Genomic DNA, 21,439 nt, shown 5'->3' with positions numbered 1-21,439 from the left:
AACCATAATTTTTTATTAACAGGAATGGAAAAATTAAGATCTGTAATATCTCATACTGTAAACGTATTTTATCTAACTGTATCTTGATTTTCACATCCACTTATTGGAGTTCAGGGATGCTGTCAAGCCAGACTCTACACACTCATCACAGTGCTGTCTTCCACACTGTAAAAGTCAAACTCTTCCGTTGTTGCTAACTATGAATATGCCTTCCACTGCAACTTTGCTACTACAATATTATGAACATCCACACACAAAATAGTTTAACTTTTATTTATTTTCCACTCAAGCCTTTGTCTTCTTATTTGTATGGGTGTTTTTCCTACAGCTAGGCAGTGCAAAAAGCTCCAGAGCTATGCATAGAGCCTATTTTACCATTTAAGTCAGAAATGTAGAGTCCCTAACTAATCAATGGAGAGACAAAGAAGCCTCCAGAGAGTTATTAAAAGCACTTAAATAGTTATCTACACACCTACCATAAATACTGTGAATGTCCCGACTGCACTGGTAATCTCGGTAAGATGATGAAAGAAATGGGCATTGTTCTCTCTCTCACCTTCCCCCAGAACCCTGCTGAAATAGATATTGGCTGTCTCCTTCAATACGAGTTGCTTTCAGGTTCTGTGTAGGGAATACCCTCCCACATCCACCCTAACCAGGAAGCGATGGGCCATAAATGAGCTATGACTCATGTCCTGATCCTCCTTAGAAAAAGTCTTCCACCCTCCTCCTCTCCCACCCCCCGCACAGAGATTACCATAACCAAGACAACCCAAAGATTAGCATGCAAACCTTGTTGGTATATGCATATTTATGTCCTAAACGGGCTCACAGTGTTTTATGTTTTCCTGAAGTTATCCTTACTTCAGAAGGAAATCCCCTCTCCTTTTGCTTACCCTCCTCGCTCTCCAAAAATATCATACAGAATGTTTTCTTGCCTTATTAATCACTGATTTTCTTTGGAGTGTTGAAACCAAAGGGAATACATGCAATTAGGGTAGTTAGGTGTTAATGAGCATTGCATTAAGTAAGCAAAAGCACCTTGAATGTCATGCCAATATTTTTTCCCAAATAATTACATGCAGCTGACTTAACTAGATAGAAAACTTAAAATTCAGGCAGACAACTCACAACTGAAGCACTGATTTATCACAGATTTTCCAAAAATCTATGTATGATGTTGCTTTCAAAAGGCACCACGAAAAAACCAAAACAGACCAAAACACTCAGCCACATATAAACAGTTCTTTTTTTCAAATAGGCAAGATGTTTCTATTTAGTTGAAAGTCTGCATTTATATTTAAACATATACAATATCTGAGTGTATTAATAATATTTCTTTAAAAACAGCTAATAATTTCTTCAAGAAAAACTATTTAAGAAAATCAGTGGATAGTAAGAAATATTGTTGAAGTTCTTTGTAAATATGATGTGGAGAAGCTAGAAGATGACAGAAATGGTATCCCATTTTCTCCCTTTCTGTTCAGTTCTGTAGCATCAGCTGGACAACGTTCCGTATTGCTACCTTTTTCTAGAAGTCATTACAGAAGTGATGTGTACATACCCTATCAAAAAAATAAAAATCCCCAATAGTTGAGTAAGGACTAAAAAATAGATTTAATCCAGAGGTTAATGTATAAGAAGGCAAGCTTCATCTACAGATTTGTGTTGCACCATGAAAAACTGATTTCCATATTTATGAAGGTTCTAATGTTTGCAGTGAGGTCCAAAAGAAAACAGATTATAGATCTTCAGTCTATATTCTGTTTACTTAATGATCAGGACAAAAGACCTTAACAAGGAAGATGAAAAAATATTGCTTAAGAGCATGTTGCTAGTATATCCTTAACATGGGGAACTTTTTTTCTTTGGTGATGCAAGAAAAGAGACAACATCTGTTTCCCATGATAATCAACTGTTACTCTTCTGAAAGAGTAATGTAATCAGAAAATTCCCATGTTTACAAACAACTTCACTGGTAACATATAGCTTAGAAAATAGGTCAGAGAACACCTTGTACATCAGTTACCCCAAAAGAAGGATCAACTCTGTTTAGCCTAGCTAGAAACATATTTGTCCACCTTGAAAACACCTCTAGTCTCCATAGGCTCCATATTGTCTCTAAGCCAACTCTGGTTAAATGCTAGTCCACTATTTAAGAAGCTTCATACAGCTTCTGACCAGAAAGGAAAGTTCTACTCGATAGTACTCTCTAGGTTCCATCGCTTGGCTAGATCCCAACTGACTATAGCAAGGCTTTGATACCTAGCAAAAATATGAACAGTAATATTCAGGTGGTTGCATCAAGAACTGAGTACCACTGTCAGCACCTCCTATCAGCATTCTCTTAATTTTTGATCCAAGTAAAAGACACAGCACTATGGAAACATTGGTTAGATAGGCAATTTTGAGCTTATCAAGTCTAGCCTCCCACTTGACAACAGTAGATGAGTCAGCTGTTGCTATATCAAGCCAAGTTCTGAAAACCTCCAAGATGGAGATTCCACAGCTTCTCTGGCTGAGCCATTCTTTTGCTCCACTACCTTCATACTTAAGTTTTCCTCTAATGATCATTCTGAATATCCTAAGTCACACCTTGTGACAGTTAACTCTTGTTATACCATCTGCTACTGCGCAGTTAATAGTGCCATCATCTTTGTCTTTGAAACTTCCCTCCAAGTTGCTTGTGGTAAGCTGCTACTAGACCACCCATTAGGCTCCTCTTTCCCAGGTTATGCAAGTCTATGTTCCTCACCACCGCCAGGCAGAGGGGAAGAACAACTCCTTCAGTCTCCTGCCTATGCTTCTTCTAATGTAGCCCAACTTTACCTCATCTATAATGAAAGGACATTTTTCACTCATACTCAACCTGGCATCCATCCTGCAAACCACCCCCACCCCCCCCACCCCCTTTTCAGCAGAGCTGCAACTCAACCACTTGGTTCCTAAGTGCATAATCATGCTCAGGGTTACCTTGTGCAAGGTGCAAAACTCTCCACTTCTCCTTGATGAACTTCATGGGGTTTCTGTTAGCTTAATGGTCAAGATCATCGTTAACCATTCAGCATGTCAGCTGCACCACCCTCCCCTTCAGTTTTGTACTGTCCACAAATTTGCTGAAGATAGATTTTTGTCTCATCATCCAAGCTCTCAACAAAAATACTGAACAATACTAAACTCTGGAGTACTGTGTGCCCAGCTACCAGCTGGGCTTTTAGACCGCTGCCTACCACCCTTTCAGCATCGTGACCTCGCCAGTTTTCAAGCTCTCTAATCGTCAACTTGTCCAGACCATACTCTGTCAACTTACAAATGTGAATGGGATGGAAGATGATGTCAAAAGTCCTACTGAAGTCAAGGTACATTACCATTAACTGCTCTCCTTATTCACATAGTCAGTCATTTCATGAAAGAAAGCAGTCAGGTTGGTCAGGCATGATTTGCTCTTGGTATTCATGTAAACGAATAGCAATTACCTTTACACATGTGAAAATGGACTGCAAGAGGTTGTACTCCACAGTCTTTCCAGGGGCTAAGTAATGCCTATAATTCTCAAACTTTTTGTACAACAGTATGGTTTGTTCCTGAGCACTTAGTATGTTTTCTTAAGAAATCAGTGAACTCCTGGGCTCTCCTTTTTCCTCACACTGTAGTTTCTAAAGGGCCTCTGCATAGCAATTCTTTAAGTTAGGAGTTAAGTTCACAGCTTACCTTCTCAGCCTTCCTCCAACTCCTGAACTGTCTACTGGTGATTTCTGCTGCTACCTGTGGTCACGTTCACCCCCAACTCTTCCCTGTTTGTGAGCAGCAGGTCAAATAGAGCCCTAATCCCAACTGCTTCTGTTGCATTTGTGTTCAGAAAGTGCCACCAACACAGTCTAGAAACTTCCTCAATTGCTTGCACAATGCCATGTTAACCTCCCAGCAAATTGGTGGCAGATGTCTAAAGTCCGCCATGAGGATCAATGCCTGCCATTGGGAGACTTCTTTTAATTGCTAATAGCCTTATCCTCTTCGTCAGGTGGTCTGTAACTGACCCCCACTGCAAAATCACCAATATCACTCTCCCTTCTGACCTTGACCTGGAGACGGGACTTCTTGTTTGTTGCCCAAATAGTGTAGACACTATCATGTAGGCATTAGTGTAGACACATTTATGAACACTCTCCGTTCTGAGAGGGAATATTATCGTCTCCATTGTAGCCTTCTACCATACATATCTTCTCCACATGCATTGCCTTCTCATTTAACCCTGAGGTTAGCTCCCCATCTTCTAACAAACCTAGTTTAAAATCCTCCACGTTAGGTTAGCAATCCTGTCCACAAACATGTCCGTGCTTTCTTGTCAGGTTCATTCTATCACTTCTTACTAGTTCTTCTTCTCAAAACAATGTGCCACAACCAAAGGTCAAAGCCTCACTGATTACATCAGTTATGCAGGTTGGATGTGTCACCCTGGGCCATCTTTGCTCTCAGAGTCTTACAGTCATCTTTGATCTCCTCAGGGTCATGTCACTGGTGCTCACAGACAAGCAGCAAGGGGCAGTAACTGGAAAGCTAGATAGGCCTCAGGAATCTCACTGCAGCACCAGAGCCAGGCTAGAAGCAAGTAAAAACTTCTGGCCAGCAGATGAGTGCCTTTGTCCTGGACAGGGTGCAGTCACCAAACTCTTTAACACTTGTTGCTTTGGCTTTTTGCTGGTCCCAGTCCCATGACCTGGGGTGTCCAACATGCATTCTTCCCACAACAGGACTCACTCATCCTCCTCTGCTGCCAGGGTCCTGAACCAGATTTCTAGATAAACAGTTGGAGAGAGACAGGGAGCCGTTCTCCTGCTGCTAGCAGTTACAGCTTCCAGCTTCCATCCTCCTGGAAACATGGGAACAGGAGGAAACTACTAACATTAAACAGGTGGGAAAACACCAGCTACAGAAAGTCTGCTATCCATCTGTAAAACATAATAGTTGCTCCAGTATGGTAAAACGGGAATACTGGTCAGGTAAGTTTCCCTAAGGACGGATAGGTGTTTCAGGCAAGATCCTGCTGTCTCCAGTCTCCTGAGGAAAGAAAGACACCGTGTGGGGAGAAGGCTGTGCCAGATTGATTGGAGCATGGTTTTGCAGTGCTCCTAGGAATAAAACAAAGCTACTCCAGAAACTGGGTGTACCTTTGGGAGCTCTCTCAGGCATGGCTCCATATTATATTCCGTCATTTATGGGCAGTCCTAGTGTTCCCGCATTAGAAAAGCTTGGCACTGCATGACCAGTTAGGAAAACAGTTTATTCAGAGGTGACAGAGGGACTGATTCTTCCCTTACTTCATTTGCAAAATTTCTTCTGCCATAGCCCCAGAATGCTTACCATACAATGGCTCCTTTCAACAGCAGCTAGAAGTCAACATTTCTACTAAATAAGTAGCCTCAATTTTATTTCAGATTTTTCCTGTTCATAGCTAAAATGTCTGGAAGTCTATTTATCTGTTATCACAAGAAACAGATTCTCACAGAGGACACAAAGTACAGATGAATACTATTCTTACTCTCCTCTTACTCTTCCCTTCCCAGTAGGCTGTTAACTTTCAGACTGAGGGTTGCAATTATTTTTTCTTCTCTCTACTCATGTTACTGACTTCAAAAGGGTTATTTCAGTTGGCCTGAAAATTTTTCATTTTTTTAGCAGAAAACTAAAATGAAGATAATCTACCCACCTACAGAAGACCTAGAGAGAGAAACAGGCACCTTCTTGTAAACATGTCGGAAGTTTGAAATTATGAACATCTAACACAAAGCAGACAGCCTCAGCGCTGACACCAGTCTGAATCTGGATATGAACAACCATAGCTGAGTCTTGTAATATAAAAAATGGGAATAAATTACAGACCAAGGAGCATCTCCCTGCATGATGACTCTTCTGTTGAGAATCAATCCTCTTTTAGGGTGAGAGGGTGTCTGGGGTGGACAGCCTAGAAGATTTGAGATTGAGAGATTAAATCCTAGAGTTTAGGACAGCCTCAGCAGAGGAGACAGCTGAAAAGGTGACCTGAGAGTTCTCTCATTTTTAGGACAGTCACAAGAACACCTTCCTAGAGGATAAAAAATAAACACTCAAATTATAGCATATTCAAAGAGAGCTCCAGCTCTCTCAGCCATTTTACATACACAGTTACACTTGCATGGGACAGTCTATCCTCTATTATGGCTGTGCTTTGATATTTCTGTTTAAAGTATGTATCTACCATATATACTAGGCAGCTCATTTCCACATTTACCTGCATCTTTCCCTTTGGAGTGACTGGGGTGCAGGAACCCATATGAACCTTGTCCAGGCAGCCAGTCGCAAAGAAACTTCCTCTCAAGAAGGGAGAGCTAAGAGGGTTCTCCCTTAAAAATTTCAAAAATGGGGGAAAAAAGCAGCTAGGCTTCAGAACAAGCCATTCAGTACCACTAAGTGAGAGGGATAAGGAAACACAGGCTCATTCTTTTCCTGTGGCTTTTTCAGCTGCTTCTGCTGGCTTCACACGGGCTGCTGAAGACACCTCAGGATGGAAAACACTGCAGAGGAACAAACCTAAATAATCAAATTGATCCTTGGGATGGAAGTGACTGTTCTACGCAAAACTGCTTTACTTTGAATTGATAAAGAGGGAATACAGAATACTACCATGTCTTAAGCAGAACAGGTGACAAATTCACACTAAGGGTCATTAACTTACTCAGCTTGCTCACAAAGCACTCATTCAAATGCATATATAAGCTAGTAATCAGACACATTAATAAACTTCATCGTAAGTCTAGAAATGTGGCTGTAAAAATTATTTGGTTTGTATTTATTTACCCAAAGACACAGAATCTCTCCTTAAAACCAAACCAAACCAACCAACCAAAAAAAAAAAAAATTAATACAACAGCCTTTGGGAGAAAAGATTTATTTTCATTGCTTAATACCAAAGTAGAGGAACTTTATCCTCACCTGGTAATATTAAACATGATGAGTCAAATGCTCTGGTGATGTTAATATAAGTGCAAGTTAAATGCTGGATATATTTGGCTTCGAGTGTTGAGGCAGCTTAACTCCCTTGTATCTGGAACTCAAGAGAATGTCAAAACAGCATTAATTACTTCATGAAGGCTCCAAAAAGAATATTTTAGGGGAAGAAACAGAGGGAAAGGTAAAAAATAGAAGCTACTTAAAAGGATCTCCTTTAACAAAGCCAAAAGCAACTTCCTTGTATTTTATGCTACGATGCCCATTCTGCTGCTGTTCTCTTGCACTCACTGAATCCCAAAGACAGTCTCAGAAAACAGAACTTCTTGAAAGAAAGATCTGCAGCCAAAATCCCAACGCTGATGATTTCAAACATCAGGCACAAGACAGAGCAGGGGAGATGGGTAATTCTCAGCTTCTCTCCGCTGATTCTCAGTCAAGCCTGGCTTACCTCTTGTGACAAGAAAGGTGATACACACGAGAACAGGTCTAGAAGGATGCTAACTTAGAAAACACAAGTAAATCCACTAGTCTATGAGAGCTGGTGGTCTCTCAGGCTACTACAGACCATACATTCCAAATTCTTCAGGCAGGTACAAAACAAAACACAAGAACAGAAGCTACATATGCACAAAGGGAGCTCTATCATAGAAAAATCCACACGTAAATTTTGCCTTATAAGTGATTAAAAGTGAAAAACTATCCCTCAATGTTTTATTCTTAATGCTTATACTGAACAAATAAACCTCTGAATATTTTCACGGTTTTCAGATGTCCCACTTAAGTTTTCCTTTTAAATGTAGATGTCAATTTTTCTCACCCAATAGCTGAATCTAAGAAGGATACTGCAATACCTCAAGTACTGAAAATGCATTACTATTGCCAACACACCGTTTCTCTCTGGTATTTTCTCAGTATTCCTTCAACTACAAACAAAAATATTTCAAAGTACTTCGCCATTATGCAACTCGTAAGGCTTTTAAACGTTGTTCCAAGTCAGATATTTAAACAGTTTAAAAAAGTAACTTGCTTCTCTGAGGATGCTTTAATGTTCTTTCCATCATTCTTCTATCATTAGAGTAAATCAGAACAAATCAACACCCTTTGGGGCAATCAGAGACTTTTTTTCCAAAGTAAACTCTGCTATTATAAAAAAAAAAAACAACTTGTTTACAGAGCTAAAACTCCCCTCCCCCCCCCTTATTTAAATACCATCAGTGTGCATTAATAGAACTGAATCACTTGGGGGTTCCAAGTCTTCCTTTTTTCATCAGAGCTGGTGTTATTAAGCTGAAACTCTGAACTGGCCTGACATACACTGTTCAGCTTAGCTCTGAATTTCTCAGTCTCATTACAGAAGTAATCTTAGGAGGAACATTTGAGGTTGCAGGACTGTTTTCCAAAGCACTGAAAGTTTTGTCTTGAGCAAGTTGTCTTGTCTTGTCTTCTCCAGACCTCTCGAATGGAGGTAAAAGACAAATGAAGCACCTCAGAAGAAAGAAAAAAAAAAAAAAACCAAAACAAAAAACTGTTGAAATAACTTCATATTAAACTCCTATGTCCATGTAATCAGGAGTGACATCTCATGAAGCAGAGACAACATCTAAAGCCCTGTGAGAAATGACAATTTATTTCTCCATTGAAATATCTGGTTTGAATTATTCTGCTCTTGCTCAAGAACAAACAGCAGCAGATCTTTTTTCCCCTTGAAGAACAGGGAAAAATCAATCAGAAAGCAGATTTTTTTTGTGAGGAGGAAGGCACGCTAGAAGATACATTCTTGTATTTACAGGTACTAGAAACCAATAGAGTTGATGTGTGAACAAGCCTGAAGTGTGAACATTTGAACGCTTCTGTTATCAAAGGCATGAAACACTTTTCAGGTTGACAGACACATCTGACAATTTTAAAGCACTGACCTGTTCTGTAAGGAAGCAGATTGTTATGGCGTCATGACTGTGTGCAGAAACTTTCTAGACTCACATTTATCATATAAAAATGCAGTCAACACCTGAACACTAACTAACTCTATAGCCTCCCACAGTCCCACAAAATTATTGCTTTTCTTCTCCCAAGAGACGTCCCATACCACTGCAGTCCCTTCTGCTTACTGAGAGTCCAGACAGCTTTTCCTCTCACTCCTGCCCGGCTTGCTGTCTACTCTACAGTCTCTGCAAAACTGCCTTTTATCTAGAGAGCAAATAAACCCTGCCTGTGCTGGGGGTGTGCATTGGCTACCCAGCAGTAACCTCTTACCAGGTAAGGCCTAAAGGTAGCAGATCTCACATATAAAGCAGGTGATCAGCATAAGGTCTCTCTTTTTTTTAAAAAAACAAAAAACAAAACCAGGAATAGGAGTATCTTGGGCTCGGTAAAAGCACATTTTCAGCCCAGAAGGATGTTTAAGACATCAGTGGATGTCTTATCTAACACCTGATGCTACCTTTGAAATACAGCAATGGACCTTGCCAACATTTTTCAGAGGTTACATTGTTGTATCAGGTGTAATTTACCATGAAATAAGTAATTACAGTCATTGGCAACCATGGGAAAGACACTGGCTTAGCTGAAGCGCTCGTCACGTTATAACATCTCACAGAGCCAGTATAGAATCACAGAATCATAGAATGTTTTGGGTTGGAAGGGACCTTAAAGATCATCTAGTTCCAAGCCCCCTGCAGTGGGCAGGGACTTTGACGAAAATGACCCAGATTATATATATTGCATAATAGTACATGTTCTATAATATACAGCCCAAACCAATTTTTTTTTTTCCTGTGCCTTGCCTCAACTTAAAGAATTAATGAATCTGTTCAAGTTTTGGTCTATGTATTAAAGGGAATCTCAGCACTTGTTTAATTACTTCAAGATTATCAACTCTACACTGAAACTTACTGTACAAAGATATCATTATTCTTTGTGCTTCATGAAGTTGCATTTGTCCCTGTAACTTATACAGGGTATAAAAGTTTGTAAGAAAAATATCCACAAGTATGTGACATTCTGTGATGCATAACTGCACTACTTTTCATGATTTTACTGAGGAAAGGATCAGAACTACAAACATTCAAAAGTCATGAAGGCCTTGTTGCAAATTATATTGCCCTTAATTTGACTTACTTTCAAAACTGCATAATTAATTGGACTTCAGTGAAGTGCGGGGTGAAGGAGTCCAATTGTATTGAGCACAATAAGCAGACTTCAGGTGAGGAGAAATTGTTCAGGAGAAAATATTCAGTTCAGGAGAAAATATTCTCATAATTAAAAATACAAAAATTTATTATGGAAGATACAATATAGTCCATCATTCTCAATATTAGACACTTATACAAAGAGTTACATCTTGTAAAAGCTAGAGATAATAAAGGATGTGAAGCAGATGCAATACAAGGCTTTTAAACAGAAAATTATATCTTGCAGCAAAGTACCAACTAAAGCTATTTGCAGAAGAATTAGTTTGTAGTTGACTCCCAAGAAGCTGACAGTAGAAGACTTAGCAAATAATTCTTCTTAAAAACTGTTACATTATTCCCAAAATTATTTATTACTTGTCAGAAAAGAGAATGTGACTTGCAAGAATTCTCTCATTATGAAAATCAGTGTTGTTCTCTCCTCCCCACACCCAAGACAAGGGGTTTAGATCAGCCAAAAAAATCAACGTTCTAAAGGTACTTTCAAAATAAACTCTGTGTGCAGTTGATTTACCTGGTACAGAAATTCTGGTGCTGGTGAAGTGGTATAGTAATAGTGCATGACCACACATCAGTTTGAGTTTGACTTTCAGTTTGACTTTCTGCATGAAAGTTATCCTCTACATCAGTGAATAATTAAAAAAAAAAAAAAAAAGACAACTATATCATGTTTGATCTCTGTAAATCAAAGAAACCATAACAACACACTGTGGCCAGGCATCTCAAAAGCAAGTCAAGGAGGTCATTAAGGCCCAGCTAACTGGCAATCATTTCTTATCATAAAATACAGCTCAAGGCAACACAATGTAAATAAAAATCAGGTGAAAATGTTAGCACTTACAAAACTGAATCTTTTAATCACAAAGAGATACAGGTGGTTGGCAGCAGTTGCTGGCCTTGCTCTAAATTGTAAAGTTGAGAACGAGACCACAGAAGAAGTCTTCAACATCCCAATGTGAATGTCCTGTTAATGTTCACTACCTAAAGACAAGCTTAGGCATTTAGTCTATGTTAAAAGACTGTGACAAAAAGTTATTCTTCAAAGAAAAATGTATAAAATTCTCATAGCTATGGGGACTGTGTTTGGCAATTTGAGAGATCTGTCCTATTACTATTAATTTTCTTTTTATTAAGTTCTTGTGCTGATTGAATGGACACTGTTTCTCACTGCTATCACACAAAAGGTGGAGACTGGCAACCTGTGTGGACCCTAGCAGAATTGTCTGATGAGCTGCTGCAAGATACCAAGGTTTTAAAAGTTGAAGGGAACACTCCATTTAGAACAGGCTGGGGAGCAAAAGCTGCTGAAAACCAATAAAAAGTTTCTAAAGGCAGAGAAAGTCACAAGGAGGAGGCTGGCAGACAATACCTCCTACTGTTAAAATAGCATCCTTGTCTGCTTAGCACCCCTGGAGGTACAGGGTAATTTACTCTTATCATCGACACTGTAAGACATTTTTCTGTTTCCTATTTCCAAAGGGCTGGGAGGAACAAAAAAAAGGCGGGGGGGGGGGTGTGGGGGTGGGGGTGGGGGAGAGAGACAGAGTTTTCTGCACAAATTATTACTGTACAGATTTGCTGTTAAGGGCACCTGTTTCTCAGAGCTGCAAAATATACAGAATTTCATATATCTGATTCTCTGCTAGAAGCACAGGCTAGAAGCCAACTCATCAAAATCTCTATCAAAAATACAATTTTAACATCTGTTTGGATTTTCACTTATCTTACTGCTCCCAGACACTATTGATTATCATTATCTGCAAGTCTCTAGTATTCTAAACAGCGGCAAAGGGAAATGAAAGTGAGCATTTTCATACAAAGACAGATAGAGGCTTCCAGGGCAGAATGGAAACTGCTGGTGCTGACTGAAATCCGAGTCTAACTTCATCTCATCTTCTATAAATACACTGTCAATAGAAAGGAATAAGATACAGCCTGAACTAAAATGTTTATTAAAACTATAATGAGAAATAAGGGATTTCGCCACAGGAGAAAAGACATTACATTATCAGAGACTGGTTGCTGTCTGCAATACGCTTCCTGGGAAGGCTACGATTGTTGTCTTTTTCTTTGCAACAGACTTCTCCTCATACCTTTGGTGTATTATGTGCATGACTGGACCACAGGAACAGGATATGAAATTTATGGTTGGAAGCAACTCTGCTGGAGTACATAATGAAAGTTTTTGCTTTAGCAAAGTAATCTCATTCTTGCCTTGGAAAACTAAAATCTTCAGAAAGCTAGAACGCCGAACAAGACGGGTATAGGCTTGAAGCCTTTCCCTCTCCATTCTTCCCAGCTTGAAATACGTAGGTGCTCCAATATCTGTTCCCAAAGAAGTAAGTCTCCCCTTCTTCCCATCCTCTGATAAAACTTATATGAATTCAGGGTAAACAACGTGTACTTTGGAGACCTGCACAGGACATTTTACAACCTTCAGTGCTCAAAACCAGCAAGAGCAAGAGAAGAGTCTTCTCTTAATCCCACTGAGTCATCTTTGCACACATCAGGATAATCAGTCAGTCTTTCTTCCTTCCTACCTACCACAAGATTACTTCCTCTTTAATTTGCAATTCAAAACATAGAAAAGAAAATCATCCCATGCTCAAAATTCTACCATGGTAGAAGACAAAACTGACTCACTGCAATGTTTCAGTCTCTGTAGGTTATGAACCAAGAACAGACAGAAAATTGTTGATATTTGCCAACCCGTTTTGTTCCATCAACTTCCCTACAATGAAGAACCAAAATAAAGAAGCCTTTGAGTATACAGATACAAGAACCTAGTGGACTGTATCATCAGAAGCACTTCTAGACTAAGGGAACAGGTTTTTTGTTTGATTGTTCAAAGCTCTACAGTCACATTTATTTGTGTTCCTCTAGCACAACACAGACTAACAGCAGATTTTGACCGTTCACAGTGACATATAAAGTAAGATCCAGCAATCATCAGACACCAGAGGAGGGAGGAATCAATACAGAGTTTCTACTATAAGTAACAGGTTATCTACTTTTGGGGTATTTTTTCATGTTTTCAGGTATTGGGACACGTTGTCCAGAGAGTTTGCACAGTCTGTCTCCATTCTTGGAAGTTTTAAGACCTGACTGGTTAAAGCCCTCAGTAAGCTCGTCTGTCCTCACAATTGACCCTGCTTTGAGGAGGCGTTTGGACTGAATGACCTCCTGAGGTCTTTTCCAAACTGAATTATTCCACGCCTCTATGTTCTATTGCATATAAACCCCCAAATAAGCAGGATTGTCCCCCAAGATTTCAGTGCTGCTTCATCTTGTTACCAACCTGCATATCCCAGAGGTTAGCTTCATGATTTACATGTATGTGAATTAAGAGGCAAAAGGAAAAAGATGGGGCAAAGAGGAAAAAAAGAAGTAATATTTTCTATCTCCATTTGAAACACTGCTCATTCAGAAGTCTCCTTCCAGCCTGTCATTAAACAGCTCACAGTGAAAACAGGAAGCCCTCATATTTGATATAGAAAAAAATATTACTTTCTCATTATGAAAGTTGGATCTACGACCCGGAGAAGCATTAAACACCACAGATGTTTCAATCATAGAACAGTTGCATGATTTCATGCCACACTAACCCATAAATGAAGTAGGCAATAATGTCCAAGATTCCTCATCTGTTCCCGTATTAAGATGGCCCATTACTACAAGCCAACCTTCAGCATAATATACAAAAAACAGCTTAGCTATAATCTGGTGTGCTATTTTATAGACAGTGTAGAAAGCTGTGTGAGCTCAGTTTAAATGCTACATCCACACTGGTCAGTTGCGAGACTTTCAGAAATACCTTGCTTTTTTTCAGGTTTTTCCTCCTTAAGTAATTGCTAATTTATAGTTGCATCACTATGAAGACTGGCCAGATAAAATATTTTTACATACCATTTACACTACTCATTAGTGATAGATTAACACATACAAATCCAAATATGATTCCCGAATAGACTGTTTGTCTTGGCCTAAATAATTTCTGGGGAACATCACTTTTATCCAACAAAACAACAAAGTAAAAATGTGTAAATTAGCTTCATAGATGGTGTTTGAAATGAAGCACATTGAGGAGTTCTAACATACTGACCTTCTAGACACTGGATGGCCAAGAGCATTCTGAATTCAATCACCTGTCACCTATCAATTTATGGCAGTAAATTTCTTTTAAAGATGTACACACATATACACAAATATATGTACATACATATGTAATTTATATGAGGGTATGCAGCTATATGGACCATGGAACATGCTGCAGAATCACCCAAATCACTGGAGCCATGACACTGTAAAAGGTCTCAGGAGATGCCTGTAGCATAAGCACCACATACTCTGGCATACCCTTTTTCCAATGCTCTCCAGCGACCAAGTGATGCAAAGATTCCTTTCTGAGGGATTTCATCTCCTTGGACTATGGAGAAATACTTAAAACTGAAGGCTTCTACACACAGGGAGGAAGCACTTGACCTGTTGGCAGGGGGGAGATATTTTGGACACAACAGAACCGAGTGACACCAATACTTACTTGGCAGGCATTATAAATCAACTGGTGTTCCAATTTTTTGATTCCTAGAATCTGCTGAAACATTTCATAAAGCTGTTCCTTGCTCAGAATCAGCTCCGATACAGCACTTAAGGCCATTCTATTCGGCTGTTTGCAAAAGTCCTCTTCTCCCTTGTATATGGCATCGTATTTGGCGAGCCAAGAACTTAACACTGTCTCTTTGCTTAATCCATCGATTTCCGGCAAACTTCGGACTCTCTTTTCTATGTTTTTCTTAAAAACATCTCTAAAGTCATTTGCAGAACATCCTCCACTGTGGACCATTCTTGCAACCCGGTCACTCTTGAGAAATACCTTTTAAAATAAAAGAAAAGAAAAAAAAGAAACAGAAAAAGTTAGGCATGGGCACAAACAGAAACCTATCCTTTATAAAGGGATTACAAGCTAAGACTTTGCTTCTATGTCAGATGGCTTTATAAGTAAGAGTTATACAGGCCAAGTTTGCTATATTTTTCATAAAGAAACAAGTGACCATGTTGAAAAAGTAAGTTTCTGCATTGAATAAGTACTTTAACTAAGTAGCTTTTAAAGTATTTATGCATAAGTTTACAATAGCTAAACTGAAATGAAGTTTGAATCAACAGCAGCTAATTTAAAACTTACCTGCAAGATTTAATTAATCTTTTCTCCATGAAAACCACAGAAGTCTAAAGTTACTTGCAAGTAACTCATAGATAAGCTACACTGCCTCAAAACTCGGGAGTATGAGTTAAAATATGATCTTTAAGCCAGCCAAGAAGCTCATGGAAGATGAGACAGAAACCCAGGGGAAAAAAATATACTAGAGAAATACTACAATTAATATTAACAATAGAGAGAAGAAAGACTCAAAGATACAGAACTGGTTCTAATACCCTAGATACAATACTGGAGACACAGCATGGGATTCTCTGTGTAAAAAACACCAACAAAAACAAGCACAAAGTTTTTTGTCCCCTCCCACGTACACAGTCTCTAAGATATGACAAGGCAAAGTACAACCACAAACCAGATAAATCACCAGCAGCATTCTGTAAGAACTTCTCATTGTTCAAGGACGGTTGCATTCACCTCTTCTAAAACAGGCCTTGGCAAGTTTGGTCTTTCCCGCCACTGTGTGCGGCCAGCTCATTTCTAGTAGCAAGTCTCGTGAAACTGTTCCTCTACACAATGCAGCCACCAAAAAGATGACCGCTGCAGCATGATCAGCCACGTAAACAACTGAGGTCTGCCTTGGGCAAGGGTCAAACTGCATCATGCCGTTGAACGGATAACTCGGGGAGAACCTCCTGGTGTCCTGCAGGAGGGGGAGATGGGTTGAGGCCCTCCACCCGGCAAGGCTTGGCTGCTGGGGGACTGCCTGGGTGCCGCACCAACACCCCACGCACAGCTGAAATGCAAAGCACTGATGTGATACCACGCAGCCTAAACAGATTTCCGATCCGTCACCTTTCTGACTGCTCGGTCTCTTCAATCAGATACTACGAGGTGGAAGATGAGTCAACTATGCATTTTCAGATAGGCATCTTAGTCACCAAGAGCTATGAAAATGCAGTGAATGGAGATGATGGCACCGCAGAGCTGGGACCCCAGGTGCTATCAAATGTTGGAAGATGGTGCACCTACAAACCAACCTAAAATACTACTGTGCTTCGCCTGGAAAATACAAAACAGAGGAGTAGGAGAGGAGCTAAAAAGCTGAGCAGAAAGGAGTACGCAGGTGGAAACAGATCAAGAAAAACATATTCTAAAAGTTCCAGTGCTTGTTGATACATGTTTCCCCGTAGCATATTTTAAAATGCAGTTACTTAAAAAATATATCTTTCAACAGATACCCTAACTGATATTGTACCGAAGGCTGCAGATTAAGCCGAAAAGTACTTGCTCAAACAGATTACTCAAAAAAACCATCACCAATATCTGCTAATGACATTTTATGCTTTAACTGTACCACAATGGATTTCCTTTCTTGGAAGTATCTAAGGTTAAGTTCTTATCGGTATCGTAACGGGAGCTGACATGGTTACTGTCAATTAATGCTTATATTAATTTCCTCAAAATGCTACACAAATATTGAATCTCATTTCAAAATAAATAATAATCATAACTTCTACTCAGCAATAAAACTTAGCAACGCAAACAGGTACAAGGATATTAAGCCTTTCCTTGTTTTAACAGTCTGCAATTACATTTGATTCATTCCTCCAACAGCTTCACTGGAAAGCAAATAGGAAAAAAAATATTTAAAAAAAGATGACTTCAGACTAACTTCAGCTACTTTGTACTGTTCATAAACATTAAATCTTCCATCGCATTATTTTGCATACCCAATGAGAGAAAGCAGATGCAGAAGAAAGAGTGAAATTAAGAATATTTATAGGCTCTTCCCCCCCAGAATCTCAGGTTTATCCAAGATTACACAACCCTATGTATTGTTAATATAACTGAATAAGTCTTAAAAAAAAAAGAAAAAAAAATCAGAATATTATTCACCTTTCATTACCTTCTTTCAGTAATATTATTCAAAACAATTAATCCAGAATGCAGGGGCTGAAAAGCTGCTAGCACTTCCCTTGACTTATGAACCAGACTAATTCAAAATTTATTTTCACAAACTGTATTTTTATTAATTTTTCAAAAATTATTCCAAGATAAATATTTTGCAAAAGATAGGGTGGATATTAAAGGAAATTACTCAAAATATAAACCCAAGGTATGAACAACAGAGAACTAAAAGTACACAGTTGGTTCTGAAAAGGAATCCATTGGACCTAAAGCTCTTACTGTACCACTTCTTTTTGAGTGGCAATTTACCAAAATTTTTCCTGTGGAAAAAAAATGTAATCTCATCTTTAAAATTAACTACTTGTATTTGAGATAATTAAAAATTAGTAATAACATTTGAACAGAAAGACTCCATTTTCAAGACTTTGTTTTCAACAGAAAACTGTAACAGAATGGAAATTCAGTGAGGAGTGTACCATACGTGCCTCAAATCTGACACAGTAAGATGCATTAAAAAGCTGTAAAAAGTCTCATTATTCCTGCTCCTGAAAGACATATGGTACATTTCATGTTAAACGCAAAATTCTTTGCTTTAGTTATATTTATTGAGGTTTGTCTCCTCAGTTTCAAAGTTTTTCTGAACCATTTTATGGCTGCTTTTTAAAAAAAATTCTAAATAGAAGTTTATGGGAATCGCTACTACAGTGAGAATGGCATGCCACCAGTTTCATGCCAATGGAGTTATTGTTTCCACCATTGTTCCAGAAAGTTCATCTGGCTGAGTATCTGTGGGTCCAGAGCCTAGGGATACATACATGCTTTATACCACGGGTGGTACGTTCTTGGCAGCATTCATTTTTACAATGAAATATAAAAGCTTTTGTAGCAATCTTAATGTAGTCTGACACTTTTTCTTCAAGATGGATTATATGCGCCGCCCAATTATCCCCATTAGCAAAAATATTTTTGTTGATATCTATCTTTAAAGCAAAATACTAATTAAATACATTCACTAAATTGTCAGCTCTTCTTCCCTTTATTCCTGTATTTGGGTTGTCTGATCATTAGACTTAGTTCTCATTCAATAATCATTCAAAAGCCTCCATTGTTAAAATGTTATCTCAAGTCTCTCAACACTAGGGGGGAACTGGACAGAAAAAAATATTAGTGGTTTGAATGTAAATTATAAAATACCAGAAAAAGGTATTGTGTGGACAAAGAAATCTATTTCTACAGGGATTATAGAATTGATTTGGCAGATCAGCCATGTTCATTTGGAAATCCTTGTATTATTTAGAAATAACTTGACAAGAGTCAAAGTTTTTAATGAAGTATTTCCTGTTTCTACCAACATTTTCTGGACTTCCACAAATAAATCCTGGAGTAATGCTTTTTGTCAGTCAGCATTTGAATAGCATTGCTGGTTCCTTGACTCTAAGTCAACATCAGCTCATGTTACCCACTGCTAACAAAGTATCAAACACAAAAAAGAAATGCTCTATTAACACATACATATTAATACATTCAGGAAAAGACAGATAGTTAAAAGACTGGTTTTGATGGGCTCAATATATACATTTTGAGGAACTTTTTCAATTCACATTATTTAGAGCCCTTCTAAATACTCTTGGAGTGAGCCATAACTACAGTCTTTGATGGATAAAGTTCTCCTCATATCATAACCATTCAAAGCTGAGCAGGTAAGGCATTTAAAAAAAAAATAAAATCCTCAATTTCATCTTCCCTTATAATTACAGAAACCATTATCATTTGCATCTATCTACTGAAGTATGGTTTAAATTCACTTTTTTCCAATCATTATACATATGCAATTTCATCTGTTGCAAATACTAGTAAAAAGCTTAATTTAAAATAGTTTTTAGCACTAGATAATTATATTAAAAGTATATTTCTGTTTAAAGATTAAAAAAAAAATCACCATTTAGCAGTGCCGACAACCTGTGAAAATATCGGAAATATTAAACAAAGAACTGCTTTTACATCTTCTAGCACATACCCCTTGAATAACATTTCTATTTATCGAACATCATACCAAATTTAACTAATTATGTATGCAGGCAACACAAACATGATAATCTTATTCTCTACCATAAAGCTTAGAAAAAAACATAAGCAATATGCAAAAGAGTTTGCATAAACTCAACTGCAGATAACCTTTGCCTTTTCTTTGTAAGCGGATTAAATATGAGGCCCACTAGGCCATGCATTACAAACTTCTATGTGTGTTTTATTCCATTTGAAAGACACATACTGATAGAATTTTCTATTAAGGTCACCTTTTTAGCCAGTCTGGAAGAAAAAAAACCCAACACAATAGTTACAAATATCTGTAATGCTTCCACCAGTTTGTTTGTATAAGTGGTGTTATTAATAAAAAATAACACTATGTAATTCTGCTACGCATACCAGTAAAACACGAACTTTCGGCTACTTGCTTATGTATCAGTTCTAACAGAGCCCCACTCAGCTCTAGGCGCAGCACCAACTGGCAACACACTAAGCTTGCACTGACCAAATTATTTTACAAGCTCTTCTATTTTCTGGCAGAAAACTTTGCCAAAGGATTCAAGAGAGAGAAAATTTATGATCTAAGCCCTCCCCACTTTTGAAACAAAGGATTGCAAAACCAAGCAAACAAAAACTGTGTTCTAAACAGTACATTACCTCAAAAGGGAAAAATATATATATGTTAGGATTTTTAACCAAAATCTCACTTACTAACATTCTCTTCCAAAATAAAACACAGAAAGTAACACTCCATGTTTTTAATTACAAAAATGTTGTGTCTACAGTAAAAATCTCTTGCAGAACACTACTCACGTATGTGGTATATCCAGTGCTATAAAATAAAAATCCTTGTGTTTGTAGGTAGTAAGTTATAATTGAACACTCTTTTTAACATAAAATTGCCTTCTTATTAACCATGTGAAAACTGAAAATCTAGTTTCAGGGAATATAAGGGTGTGTGTGTGTACATATATATAAAAATGCATATGTGTCTATGTAATGCATGTGTGTATACACGCCCACAGAGAAAAGCACTGCAATCAGTCATGTTCAGCCATTATCCATTTTGGAGTCAAACTGAATTCAGCTATGACTCACTGCTGCTTATGTTTGGAGTACAAGTTTTGTGTGGTAACATAGGATTTTGCTTAAGCAAAACTTTGTTTGCTCTTTTAAAATTCAAAAGGGTACTGAGAAGGGCAGAAGGACCACAAGAATGATTTCTCAGCCTCTGAAAAGGAAACTCCTTCCTCATCTGGCCCCTGTACACCTACCTCCTAGTAGTACAACTGCACCAACAGTCTCCTCGTCATCAAGCAAAGCAGCACTGGAAACTTCCTTTGCCACAAGAGCAGCTAGAGATTTTTCTTCATTTTTGACAGTCGCTGTTGGTCCTCTAGCTTTGAGAGGTCACATTTACACTCTAGACATGTCCTATGTCTTAACAGCCAGGGCTCAATGCATCTCTCATGGAAACGATGGCTGCAGCTCAAAATGCACACTATGTTTCTGGGACGGTAAACTTCCTAAACATACTAGACATCATCTGAATCAGCTTCCTTATCACCTTTCTGTACAACACATAGTTCAAGCTGCCTCACAGCTTTTTTAACTTCTGTTAAATTCTGGCATTACTGGATCCAAGCTCTTGGTGTCCTGCATGTTCCAGCACAGCAATAGGTGTGTGACAGATGCACTCGACTCCTTATCCAAACTAGCAGTAGTGTGGTACAGGCTCCAAAGGAGGTAAAGGCCTGAGCCGTAGCCGAGCAAAGACTCCTCTGGTTCCAATCTGTTCTCTGAAAACCCACAAAGGAGCAGAGTGGCACAGTGAGCGTCGAGGCGTATGAGCTCGGAACAACCATAATGCGATTAACACAGGAATACTGGGTGGCTTTTCCAAGACTCATTTATCAAGGAGCAAAGAAAGTTGTGGGTACAAGGAGTCTCATGCATACCTTTCCCATCGCATATAATTTGACTACAAGCCAACCGCTTTATTCCATAAATATGACAGCTTAAGTGAGCCGCCTTTGAGCCCTCCTGGCTACACAGCCTGGCTGCGTGGCGGTGACCTCCCCTTGAGCTGGGACACTGCTCAGGGTTGCTCCTCGAGGCAGAGAGATGTTTTACCAATGGCAGACCTTTGGTAAGCGACCGATATCGCACATAA

At 38.7% G+C, this 21,439-nt stretch overlaps 1 protein-coding gene across 6 annotated transcripts in view; it reads right to left on the bottom strand.

Moving 5' to 3' along the window:
- Positions 1 to 21,439, bottom strand: part of CADPS2 (calcium dependent secretion activator 2) — a 324,748-nt gene that overhangs the window by 202,632 nt on the left and 100,677 nt on the right. For all 6 annotated transcript variants that reach the window (XM_049814057.1, XM_049814052.1, XM_049814053.1 and 3 more), the window contains exon 3: positions 14,716 to 15,048. In XM_049814057.1, the coding sequence (XP_049670014.1) occupies positions 14,716 to 15,048 (333 nt within the window). The remainder of the gene's footprint in view (positions 1 to 14,715; positions 15,049 to 21,439) is intronic.

Source organism: Accipiter gentilis, chromosome 11 (assembly GCF_929443795.1).
Source record: "Accipiter gentilis chromosome 11, bAccGen1.1, whole genome shotgun sequence".
Taxonomy (NCBI): Eukaryota; Metazoa; Chordata; class Aves; order Accipitriformes; family Accipitridae; genus Astur; species Astur gentilis.
This window is presented reverse-complemented; position numbering and strand designations above follow the sequence as displayed.